This window comes from Bubalus kerabau, chromosome X (genome assembly GCF_029407905.1).
Source record: "Bubalus kerabau isolate K-KA32 ecotype Philippines breed swamp buffalo chromosome X, PCC_UOA_SB_1v2, whole genome shotgun sequence".
Lineage (NCBI taxonomy): Eukaryota > Metazoa > Chordata > Mammalia > Artiodactyla > Bovidae > Bubalus > Bubalus kerabau.
In genome coordinates, this window is record NC_073647.1 from 138,246,046 (window position 1) to 138,258,611 (window position 12,566).

The 12,566-nt window shown below is 39.3% G+C and overlaps 1 protein-coding gene across 14 annotated transcripts in view; it reads right to left on the minus strand.

The window, feature by feature from the left end:
• Positions 1 to 12,566, minus strand: part of POLA1 (DNA polymerase alpha 1, catalytic subunit) — a 391,031-nt gene that overhangs the window by 272,534 nt on the left and 105,931 nt on the right. For all 14 annotated transcript variants that reach the window (XM_055564229.1, XM_055564223.1, XM_055564224.1 and 11 more), the window contains exon 27: positions 520 to 552. In XM_055564229.1, coding sequence (XP_055420204.1) covers positions 520 to 552 — 33 coding nt within the window. The remainder of the gene's footprint in view (positions 1 to 519; positions 553 to 12,566) is intronic.

The window sequence follows — 12,566 nt, forward strand, 5'->3', positions numbered from 1 at the left end:
AGTGGCAGAGGAAGTATCTAGTTTCAACTGAAATAAAATGTAGGACTGAATAAAATAAAGATAAGAGACCAGGAAAGGGAGGGGTCTGTATTTACCAACTGTCCCTCATGCTTAATGGTCAGGGCAATTTATAAAGCAGAGACAAAATGGGGTTTTTTCAACCCGGTCCACAAATCTATATTAAATTCTTAGTAGTTAGCAGAATATGAAGAGTGCCAAAAAAATCAATCATCATAAACAACACTAGAGCACATACAGTATAAAGGCCTGGAAGTAAACTCTAATTAGCACTGTTACTAATTTGCTAGAAACACTCACATATAGGCTTCAAGCAGTGGTTAGATTATATCAGTGTTAGTAAAAAAAAAAAAAAAAGGCTATAATCCATTAGGAGGGATTATAAATATAAACCAGGCATCCTAAGAAGCCATTTCCAGTGTTTGGGTTACAATTTTCCTTAAATACAACATCATCACCAAGTATGGTATCTAAGAATTACTGTACAATGAAAATGCTTACCTTCTGAACCATCTCCTTCGTATGCATCAAAATCTAAATGAAATGGGAAAAAAGTCAAGATTAATGCATTACATAATTACAAAAACCTATGGCACAAAGTGAAGAGGAACTAAAAAGCTTCTTGATGAAAGAGGAGAGTGAAAAAGTTGGCTTAAAGCTCACCATCCTGAAAACTAAGATCATGGCATCTGGTCCCATTACTTCATGGCCAATAGATGGGGAAACAGTGGAAACAGTGGCTGACTTTAGTTTTTTGGGCTCCAAAATCACTGCAGATGGTGATTGCAGCCATGAAATTAAAAGACGCTTACTCCTTGGAAGGAAAGTTATGACCAACCTAGACAGCATATTAAAAAGCAGAGACATTACTTTGCCAACAAAGGTCAATCTAGTCAAGGCTATGGTTTTTCCAGTGGTCATGTATGGATGTGAGAGTTTGACTGTGAAGATAGCTGAGTGCTGAAGAATTGATGCTTTTGAACTGTGGTGTTGGAGAAGATACTTGAGAGTCCCTTGGACTGCAAGAAGATCCAACCAGTCTATCCTAAAGGAGATCAGTTCTGGGTGTTCATTGGAAGGCCTGATGCTGAAGCTGAAACTCCAATACTTTGGCCACCTGATGTGAAGAACTGACTCATTACAAAAGACCCTGATGCTGGGAGGGATTGGGGGCAGGAGGAGAAGGGGACGACAGAGGATGAGATGGCTGGATGGCATCACCGACTCGATGGACATGAGTTTGAGTGCACTCCGGGAGTTGCTGATGGACAGGGAGGCCTGGCGTGCTGTGATTCACGGGGTCGCAAAGAGTCAGACACGACAGAGGGACTGAACTGAACTGAACTGAAATATATACTGAGAGATATAGGCAACCCCATGGTTTGTCATTTCCATATATTTTTAAAGCTCTTGATGGTTTTCTAACTATAATCCTCAAAACAATATCATCATAATCTAAAAATCAGTTTGCCTGTATACCAACTCTTAGGCAGAGAGATGTTCGCAGATTTGCTGCAAAGGTCTATCTTTAATAAATATACTTAATAAAATATCCTTTTATAATATGGCATAAAGGCCATATTCTTGATAGCAATATTTAAAAAGAACTATATGGCTAAAAAAAAAAAAAAAACCAAAAAAAAAAAAAAAAAAAACCACAAAGATTAACCAAGCACTTAAAACTTTCCAGTACCCAGGACAATAAAAAAATTTTAGAAAGGGGAGGCCCTCTTCACTATATATCCCTGGAGCAAGCACAGTGCCCAGTACAAAGGTGTGGCTCAATAAACATTCACTGAATAAAGACAGATAGTAGATAATATCTGTAAATAGGTCTGTCCCCAGACATATACAGCTGTAAGACTAAAGGTTATATAGGTTACAATGTAGTTCTGACAAAAACATATCAATTATCTTGGACTAGATCAGAAGTAAAACATTTTTTACAAATGAAGGCCTCTTCGAAGGAGTAATACAACATCCTGAGCACTCAGTGCATGTTTGTTATATATAAAATATATGGGCTAAATGCTGTGCTATGAGCATCTTGTGAATTTTTTCATTTCATTCTCTAAGAGCCCTGAGACAGCCACTTATTAATACAATCATTTGTTAGAGACAAAAAACAGAAGATAATTAATTTGTCCTAGTAAGTGATAGACCAAAGATATGAACCCAGGCACACTGACTCCAGAGCGTGGGGCCTGAGTCACTGATTGCCTCCAGATCAGCATCCATCTTTCAAAGCATCACTCTAAGCCAGAGTCACTCTTCCAATGAGCCAGAGAGAAGATTTACTTCATTTACATTTCTTTTTCCTACCTCCAAGAATCTTCCTTGTCAACTCAGCTCAAACCTCACAGTGTTTCTGTACTTCTGGTCCTTTATGTTACAAAGCCCTGTAAATGCTCACCTTAAGAGGATCTGTTATATCTACCCCTGTGTTCTATTTCTATTGTCCACCTCACCTTTGGTACAGTCACCCAATGTTGTTCATGAGCTCAGTGTTCTAAGTTATCAGGAAAAGAAAACCTTTCTCCTGCCCTGGGGGTGGGTGGTGGTGAATACAGATCAGGGTAACCAATGGTTTTAATAGTGACTGTACAGTGGAATCACCCTGGGATCTTTTAAAATGCCACTACCTGGCCCCAGCAATTCTTTTAAACAGCTCTCAAGATTATTCTTATGTTGCAGGCAAGATTAAGGACCACTGGACTAAGATAATCGTGGTAATCCCATCCTGGAAACAGTTTTTAGCCCACAGTCTGTCCCCTCCCCAATTAGACCACAAGTTCCTGGAGGTCAGAGCACATGTTTGTGCTTCACATCTAACAAGCACTCGAAAAACCGTTGGCTAGCTGACTGATAGGTCTCAGAGTAATCTCAATCACTTTTCTACTAGATGCTAAAATCCAGTTAACTCATAAAAAACATTCACTCTCCTCTACTTCATCTTCATTTTTTAATATTTAAATTACAGGAAAATGCATTGTGGGAAAACACCTGACAATTCCTTTGAGAAACAAGCAATAATGCAATCCACCCAAGTCAAGGTAATCACAGTGAGGACAAAACTAACTACTTATCATGAGATGTCTTCACCCTCTGACCATTCCACCCTGCTGGGCTGGGCTTCCCTCATCACAACGGACAGCCCCACAAGGTAACTATTTCCTGCTAAGTACAACATCTCGGGAGCAATCTGTCAATCTTTTACTCCAACTCCACAAGTGCACTAACCAATTTCTTCTGCTCTCCTTTTGCACTGTGAACCAAACCTAATGTGTTTCCCCTGAGTACACCTCCAACAGGAAGCGGCAACATTCACCTCTCAGCTCCAACACCCACTCTCACGCTGTCCTGCCACCAGCTCACAACCATTTCCACACACAATCTGAGTGAGGGCTGCTACTAAAATGAGTTTCCCTTTGATGGACGAAAACTCTTGGTGGATGCTTTGCAAACAAATGACAGAAAACTAGGCAAACTACTAAAACTATATACACTATTACATGTATATGTATGCCTGACTCCCTTTGCTGTCCACTTGAAACTATCACAACATCATTAATCAGATATACTTCAATATGAAATAAAAAGTTAAAAAAGAACTATATACACTGCAATTGCTTTTTTCACCTAGTACTTTATTTCAGAGATTATTCCTTATTCACACATAAAGAGCAGTCTTAATTTTTCTTTTTAATGACTACACAGTGTTCCACTGTACATCTCAAGCATGATTTAACTAGTGCTCTACTAATAAATGTAGATGGTTCCTAACGCTTACCTTCATAATCACACTTCAATAATCCTTATATACATGTAATTTGCCAATCTGCCAATAATGAAATAAACACCTACAAGAGGGCTTATTGGGTCAAAGGTTGTACCTTTTTACAATTTTTGATAAACATAGCCAAACAAGTCTCCACATAGGTTGTACCAATTTCTGACAATAGTTTTAATCACCATCTTTCCTGTGGGCTACCAAATTTTTAGTATCTAGCAGAGGCCCTGGTACACAGGAGCTATTAATGAATATTTGTAGAATGCTAAATTATAAACCCCATTTTACAGATGAGGAAAACTAGGCACTACAATTTTATCCAAAGTAACAGAGCTAATCAATAGCTTGATCTGGGCTGGACCTTGTTACATTTTCTTTTCATTATGTCTCCCTGCCTTGTTAAAAAGCCCATTCCACATGAATGTTCTGGAAGTCAACAATCAAAAACTTATACATTACAGATATTTCCCCATTAAGGAAATGCATTTTTTTTAAAAAGCCACAGGTATCCTGAAAGGTCTACTGGACACAAGGTACAATGATTACAAGATAACCATTCATAAGTTCATTTCAAAGTGACAAGCCTAATATTAAAGCTACCCATTCTGACAGAAAATCATTTTCTAAGTGCCAGCAGCTAGAAAACAGGGCTATAAAGGCTTGCTAAATTCATTAATAAGGCAGTCTGCAGTTATCTGATTTCACAGCAACACCTGCATATTTATCTACTCATTACCAATTGGATGATGGAATTTTTTCAAGCACATTTCAAAAATCTGCCAACTTCAAGTGTAAAAAAATAAACTTTGTGGTTAATTTTTCCCTTAACAAAGTACAGCTGTTGAGAATAATTGTTCAAGATCTTACCCTGTAATGTCAACTGCAGCAGAACAAAGAGTATTTAATTAGCAAATCTATCCAGTAATTCAACACCTATTATATAAAATGCCTTCGTGATTTTATTCAGGATAATTTGCTAAGAGGGTTATTACTGACATTCAGATGGAATTTAAAATTCCTACGCAAGTCGAGTCATAATAGCAGTAATGATCTCCCCAATCAGGAGATTCGGTGTCACACAAGGCTCTCTTGCAATGCAGCAGCCGATTTCCTGACTTCTTAATTCCTGGGCTCAGCTCAGTGAGAGCCCTTCATGCCGGTATTTCAGTCAGCAATACATCTTTAATGGGACTCTATTAAAATAACTAGAACAAAAATGACTTTTTTTTGGTTAAGAAGAATGACAGCACTGCCATCATATCAATCATGGCAGGCTTTGCAGAGCAGTGCCATTGGGGGTGGGGGAAAGAGGGGGAAACAGGAAAGGAGTGGGGCTGGGGGTGGGGAGAACAGTAATTAATACGAAAGGGTGTTTTAACCCCAATCTGAGCCTCTGAAGACGGGGGAAGGGTAGTGGGGACTAAAAAGGAAATGTGAAGTTTATCTCCAAAATTTGCTTCCTAGAGAAAATAATTTGTTCAGGAACACACCCACAATGTGGTTTACTAAGCAGAAAGCATGTTTGTTGCTCTGGGGTTAACAACAGCAGTGATCTAAGACCAACTACAACTGAGGTGTGTGGTCACAGGGTCTCCTTACAAGGCCAGGATAAAGGTGAGGGTCTTTATTTTCTGTTAGAACAGGATACTAATGTCTTACCATGCATTCATTCAAAGGTTATAAAATGTTTTTAGATGCTCTGACAGACTAAAACAGTGCTTACTAATACTAAATGAGAGAGAAAATATCAACTTTTCAGTTAACAACAACAACATTTCAAGCTCTTATTCCAAAAGCATACCTTAATTATAGTAATATCCACTAACAAGAAATCCACTTGATATATGATGCAGAAACTAAACAAAACGACAACCTTCTAAGTTAGGAAAATGCTGGGTAAGGTCAAATTTGAAACAAATAATGCACGAAGAGAACGACAAGTGAAATCTCAAATGGCTTTAGGATTCTTCTGTTACTGATGACATACAATTATAAATAAACTGGAAAGTTTTTTTTAATACATTAGCATAATAGGGGGAGCAAAATGAATGGTTTTCAAGGATGAGGAAGAGAAAAGTAGAAGAAATATAAATATTATGATATTTGGTAATCCAACCATTATCTAAGCTTTCTCTATTCCCAGTCTCAGCAGTTTCCAAGCAGGACTTCATGTTACTCAGTTCTTCTGCTTGGTAAATATCTTGTATTTCATCCTCAATATATTAGATTACCTTTTTCCTATTTTCCTATTCTCTGTTATCCTTAAAATATGTGTCTTCTCTCTGAGATGTTGAAGGAGCAAGGGCTATGGATTTAATAAGCATCTTACTCTCTATCTCCACCATTCCCAAGACACTAGGCTCCTCATTGCCTCTTAACTTCAGCTTTAGCTTCATTAAAAATGGGATAATACTACCACCTAGTTCCCAGAGCTAGATGGGAATAAGAACTGTATGCTGAAAAAATGCTTTACAAAGAGAGAACATCTATCTGTATCAATTTGTATACAAATGTGAGTTCAAAAAAAATGCCAGGGGTCAGAAATCTGAGTGCTGGTTTCAAGTGCCAATTACAAGGTAAGTGATTTGGTAGTAATAAGTAAGTTTCCCTCTCTAGGTCTAGTAGCAATAAGTTAGTTTCTCTCTCTAGGTCTGAGCTTTCTCACTGATAAAACTAAGAGGTTGGGGTTCCTCCCAGACCTAAAAATACAGAATCCAAGTTTAACAAGTAGCAATATCTCCTCTCATCTGGCCGCATGGACACTGTTCCACATTCACTTCTTTAGTATTATGAAAAGGAGGCACTAATATACTAAATAAAGATAACTAGCAATACAAGAATATATTGCCATATTCTAGGTTACTTTTGAAGGCTACATAGTTGTAAATAACTAGAAATATATAACCTCTCATAAATTGTCTGCATACAACTTTAGGCATTACACTTTCAGTGGGTGGGCATATTTACAGAACACAAAAACATCTGACACTTTGCCTTGAGCACCTCTGGATCCCCTACCCTGGGAGAATATATGCACATCTACATTATCAATTTATTTATTTAACTTATATGCAGAGTACATCATGCAAAATGCTGGGCTGGATGAATCACAAGCTGGAATCAAGATTGTTGGGAGAAATATCAACAACCTCAGATATGCAGATGATATGAAGCGGTGGCAAGAATATACAGAAGAACTATACAAAAAAGATCTTCATGACCCAGACAATCATGATGGTATGATCACTCACCTAGAGCCAGACATCCTGGAATGTGAAGTCAAGTGGGCCTTAGAAAGCATCACTATGAACAAAGCTAGTGGAGGCGATGGAATTCCAGTTGAGCTATTTCCAATTCTAAAAGATGATGCTGTGAAAGTGCTGCACTCAATATGCCAGCAAATTTGGAAAACTCAGCAGTGGCCACAGGACTGGAAAAGGTCAGTTTTCATTCCAATCCCAAAAAAAGGCAATGCCAAAGAATGCTCAAGCTACTGCACAAGTGCACTCATCTCACATGCTAGTAAAGTAATGCTCAAAATTCTCCAAGCCAGGCTTCAACAGTATGTGAACCGTGAACTTCCAGATGTTCAAGCTGGTTTTAGAAAAGGCAGAGGAACCAGAGATCAAATTGCCGACAAGAAAATTCCAGAAAAACATTTCTGCTTTACTGACTATGCCAAAGCCTTTGATGTGTGGATCACAACAACCTGTGGAAAATTCTGAAAGAGATGGGAATACCAGACCACCTGACTTGTCTCTTGAGAAACCTGTATGCAAGTCAGGAAGCAACAGTTAGAACTGGACATGGAAAAACAAACTGGTTCCAAATCAGGAAAGGAGTATGTCAAGGCTGTATATGGTCACCCTGCTTATTTAACTTCTATGCAGAGTACATCATGAGAAATGCTGGGCTGGATGAAGCACAAGCTGGAATCAAGATTGCTGGGAGACATATAAAAAACCTCAGACATGCAGATGACACCACCCTTATGGCAGAAAGTGAAGAAGAACTAAAGAGCCTCTTGATGAAAGTGAAAGAGGAGAGTGGAAAAGTTGGCTTAAAACTCAACATTTAGAAAACCTAGTCCCATCATTTCATGGCAAATAGATGGGGAAACAGTGACAGGCTTTATTTTGGGGGGCTCCAAAATCACTGCAGATGGTGACTGCAGCCATGAAATTAAAAGACACTTACTCCTTGGAAGAAAAGTTATGACCAATCTAGACAGCTTATTAAAAAGCAGAGACATTACTTGGCCAACAAAGGTCCGTCTAGTCAAAGCTGTGGTTTTTCCAGTAGTCATGTATGGATTTGAGAGTTGGACTATAAAGAAAGCTGAGCACCAAAGAATTGATGCTTTTGAACTGTGGTGTTGAAGGAGACTCTTCAAAGTCCCTTGGACTGCAAGGAGATCCAACCAGTCCATCCTAAAGGAAATCAGTCCTGAAGATTCATTGGAAGGACTGATGCTGAAGCTGAAACTCCAATACTCAGGCCGCCTAATACGAAGAACTGACTCATTTGAAAAGACTCTGATGCTGGGAAAGATTGAAGGCAGGAGGAGAAGGGGATGACAGAGGATGAGATGGTTGGATAGCATCACCGACTCAATGGACATGAGTTTGAGGGAACTCTGGGAGTTGGTGATGGACAGGGAGGCCTGGCGTGCTGCGGTCCAAGGGGTCGCAAAGAGTTGGACACGACTGAGCAACTGAACTGAACTGAACCACTCTAATGGCAGAAAGTGAAGAGGAACTAAAGGAGTCCCTTGATGAATGTGCAAGAGAAGAGTGAAAAAGCTGGCTGAAAACTCAGCATTCAAAAACGAAGATCATGGTATCCGGTCTCATCACTTCATGGCAAATAAAAGGAGAAAAAGTGGAAGCAGTGACAGATTTTAATTTCTTAGGCTCCAAAATCACTGCAAGGTGACTGCAGCCATGAAATTCCAAGACACTTGCTCCTTGGAAGGCAAGCTATAACAAACCTAGACAGTGTATTAACAAACCTAGACAACACATTAAAAAGCAGAGACATCACTTTGCTGACCAAGGTCAGTCAAAGCTATGGTTTTGCCAGTAGTCATGTATGGATTTGAGAGTTGGACCATAAAGAAAGCAGAGAGCCAAAGAACTGGTGCTTTTGAGTTGTGTTGCTGGAGAAGACTCTTGAGAGTCCCTTTGACTGCAAGGAGATCAAAACAGTCAATTAAAGAAAATCAACCCTGAATATTCATTGGAAGGATTGATGATGAAGCTGAAGCGCCAATACTTTGGCCACCTGATGTGAAGAGTCGATTCACTGGAAAAGACCATGACGTTGGGAAAGATGGAAGACAAAAGGAAAAGAGGGCTGCAGAGGGTGAGATGGTTAGATAGCATCACTGACTCAATGGACATGAATTAGAGCAAACTCAGGGAGATAATGAAGGACAGGGAAGCCTGGCACACTGCAGTTGATGGGGTTGCAGAGCCGGACACAACTTAGTAACTGAACAACAAGCAGATATATATCACTGTTTCTCATTCTCAGCACTACTGACACTTAGGCTGCATAATTCTTTATCATGGAGGCTATCCCTGGCCTCTACCCACTACATGCCAAGTAGCATGCATGCCCATGCATATGTGTGCAGAGTTCTGCCAAATGATTCCTGGAGAGCATAATTGTCCCTGGCTGAGAATCAGTTATGTTATAACTCAACATTTTCTCTTTCTAGGCCTATATTCAATTGTCTGTTCCACATGCATTCATTCTAAATCCCAACCATCTTCTCCAAACCTTCACCAGCTCGAACACAATAAATAGCTTCTCCAACAAAAACAAAGGGCTGACTTCCTTTCTAATCTGATGAACTGACGACTCTCAATCAGACTCTGTCTTTCCTGCATGTGCCTCCTGTCAGTGTGCTATCCCTCATCCAGGCCCTCATCCCTTGCCCAGCCTACCTGTCTCCAGCGTCACTACCTTCCAAGTCATTCTTCATATTTGGCCAGCGTTCTTTCTAAAAATATACTCTCTGAAATGCAATTCAAACCCCTGAGCTTGACCTGAGACTCATGATGTAGGTGAGGACCCCCTTATCTGCTAATGCTTCCCACATGCATCTTTCAATCTAGCCTTCTTGAAATATTTTGAGTACACTGAACAAGCCACACTCATTTCTTGCTTCCGTGCTTTATGCTATTTCTACACAGCATGTGAAAAGTGTTGGTTCAGAAGTTAGGCTCTGTGATCAAACCCAACATTGTAAACCAACTATACTTCAATTTTTGAAAAAATTTTTAAATAAATTAGGCTGTGTGATGGCTACTTTCATGTGTCAAGTTGGCTAGGCCACAGTACGCAGATATTTAGTGAAACACCAGTTGAGAAGCTGCTATGAAGGTATTATTATTATTTTCCAAGAGACTGACATTTAAATCAGTAGACTTTGAGTAAAGGAAAAAACACACCAGAATGCATGTGGGCCTCATCCAATCAGTTGAAGGCACTAAAAGAAAAAGACTGAGGGGCCCCAGAGAAAGAGGCAACTCTGCTGTAGACTGTCTTCAGACTGAAACTGAAACTCCACTCTTCCTTGTTAAACATCAACTCATGGCCCATATGTCTGGGTCTCCAGCTTGCCCATATGCCCTGCATATTTCAGATTTGCCAGCCCCTACAATTGCAAGAGTGAATTCCCTAAAATCAATCACTCATATACACCCACCCCCACACACACCATACACACCCCACACCCCTTTGATTCTGTTTCTCTGGAGAACTCTGATTGATACAGACTGCCTGAGTTCAGGGCCTAACAGTGCTCCTTATAAGCTGCATGATCTCATGCACACAAGATAACCTCTCTAAGCCCCCAATTCCTTGACTATAAAATGGAGACAGTAACTGCAGCTTTCGTATATCAGGGGTACCATAAGCATTTAATGTAACAATATATGTCAACTATTTTGTACAGTCTCTGATATATTAATAGAAGTGCTCAGTAAGTGTGAGATATTATCATTACCTAACATTTACTTACTTTACAAGGAACTTCATACCATCAGAAAAGCCTCTCTGGACGCCCCAATTCAATGATACTCATGAGACCGTTACTCCAATGTGCTCCCAAATTATTCTATGTATACCACAGCATATGACTCTATGACAAAAGATAAGATTAAGAAACTACAAGCAAACTATAAGCAGAGATCAGTCTCTGCCATTAAACCTAACACAATGCCTGGCAGGTAGCAGTAATTCAATGCATATTTATTTCTCAGGGTCTAGTAAGAGGAGGCAGACCCAAGTGGTCCAGCGTGAGAAGAGCGAAGCCATGGATTGATAAATGCACCTCCATAATAACAGGACCCTAAAGCTGGTTACAGAAAGTGGCAATTAAACCCACACACAGCACGCATTTAAATGCTAGCTCTTTCCATGCAAGAAATGAAGAGTGAATCAGTTTTAATCCCACCTTCAAATACAATGCATGTTAGATAAACAAATATTCACTCAAGAGAAATGAATTTCTACCCCAGTGATAAAGGCCCATTAATTATAAACTTGACTGAAACAGTGTACCTCTCCCGTACGACTCTTGTTTCCAGATAAACTGATTTTGTTTTAAATCCTTAATTTACAACCTAACCTTCTGATAGCTCATGTGTAAGGAATATAAAACACGTTGAATAAACAAAGATTTCTGAAAGGTTTCTCCTCCACAAGAGACACATTTAATGATATTTATGAGTATCTTTCAATTACTGCCCTAAAATCTGACAGGGTCCTAATTTTGATCTAAAAACTTAAAAAAACAAAAACAAAAACCCACAAGGTATGGGTTTGTCAAACATATGAAAAGTGAAATTCTCTCTTGTCTTCTAATTTCTTGCCCCCAAAATTTATTCATCTTATGGACTTTTAAAAATCCACTTTACATTCTGACTTTTAAAAAATTCTGTTTTCACCTTTAAAGAAACCTTCATTTCACAACATTCTTATGCTCTATTCCTCTTCCAGGCCAACTTCCAGTTTAGAAACTCACATCTTGTTTGTTTCACTTGGACTTGCATTATATTGCCATGCATGGGATTATATCTGACACACGATCCTGAAGAGCTTGCAGAGCTGTCTTTAAAGCCAGCTTGAGCCAAATCTACTCACTGATACAAGAGTTCAAGTACGGGCCTGCATTCTTAAATATTAAATTCTTAGGGAGAAGGGGAAAAAAAACCCTAAGACAACAAGATTGAAACTAGAGCAGGAGATATTAACCTAAAGTCAATAAAACTGAAAATCCTCAAAACTGTAAGGAAAAATTTGAATGTGTACCTACATGCATTTTTCTAGGAAAAGGGTCCATGTATTTCATCAATTTAGAAATTTTGGTTCATTTAAATATGTGCCACTGAAGATGTTCCAATGAGCCATAAAAACGGAGCTTTCCAATTTTCTAGAATTCACATGATGGCCAGGAGGCTAGAAATACCCCCACCCAAAGCTTTGCCTCTTGTCCCTCCAGTGTACTTCCCTCACAGAAAAACAGACATGTGAAAAGGCACCACAATTTGGTTCCCTGATTGACTCCTCATGGAGGGGAGCGGGGGGCGCGCTAATTAAGTCACGGCCAAACTATGTCCGCACAGTAGTGAACATCAGCACTCAAGCAAGTTTAGCACAACCTGATGAAAATTGACTCAAAGTGTCTTACTTCAGTAATCACTTAGACGGAATGAATTTTACATTAGTGGGATCAAGCATGCACCAG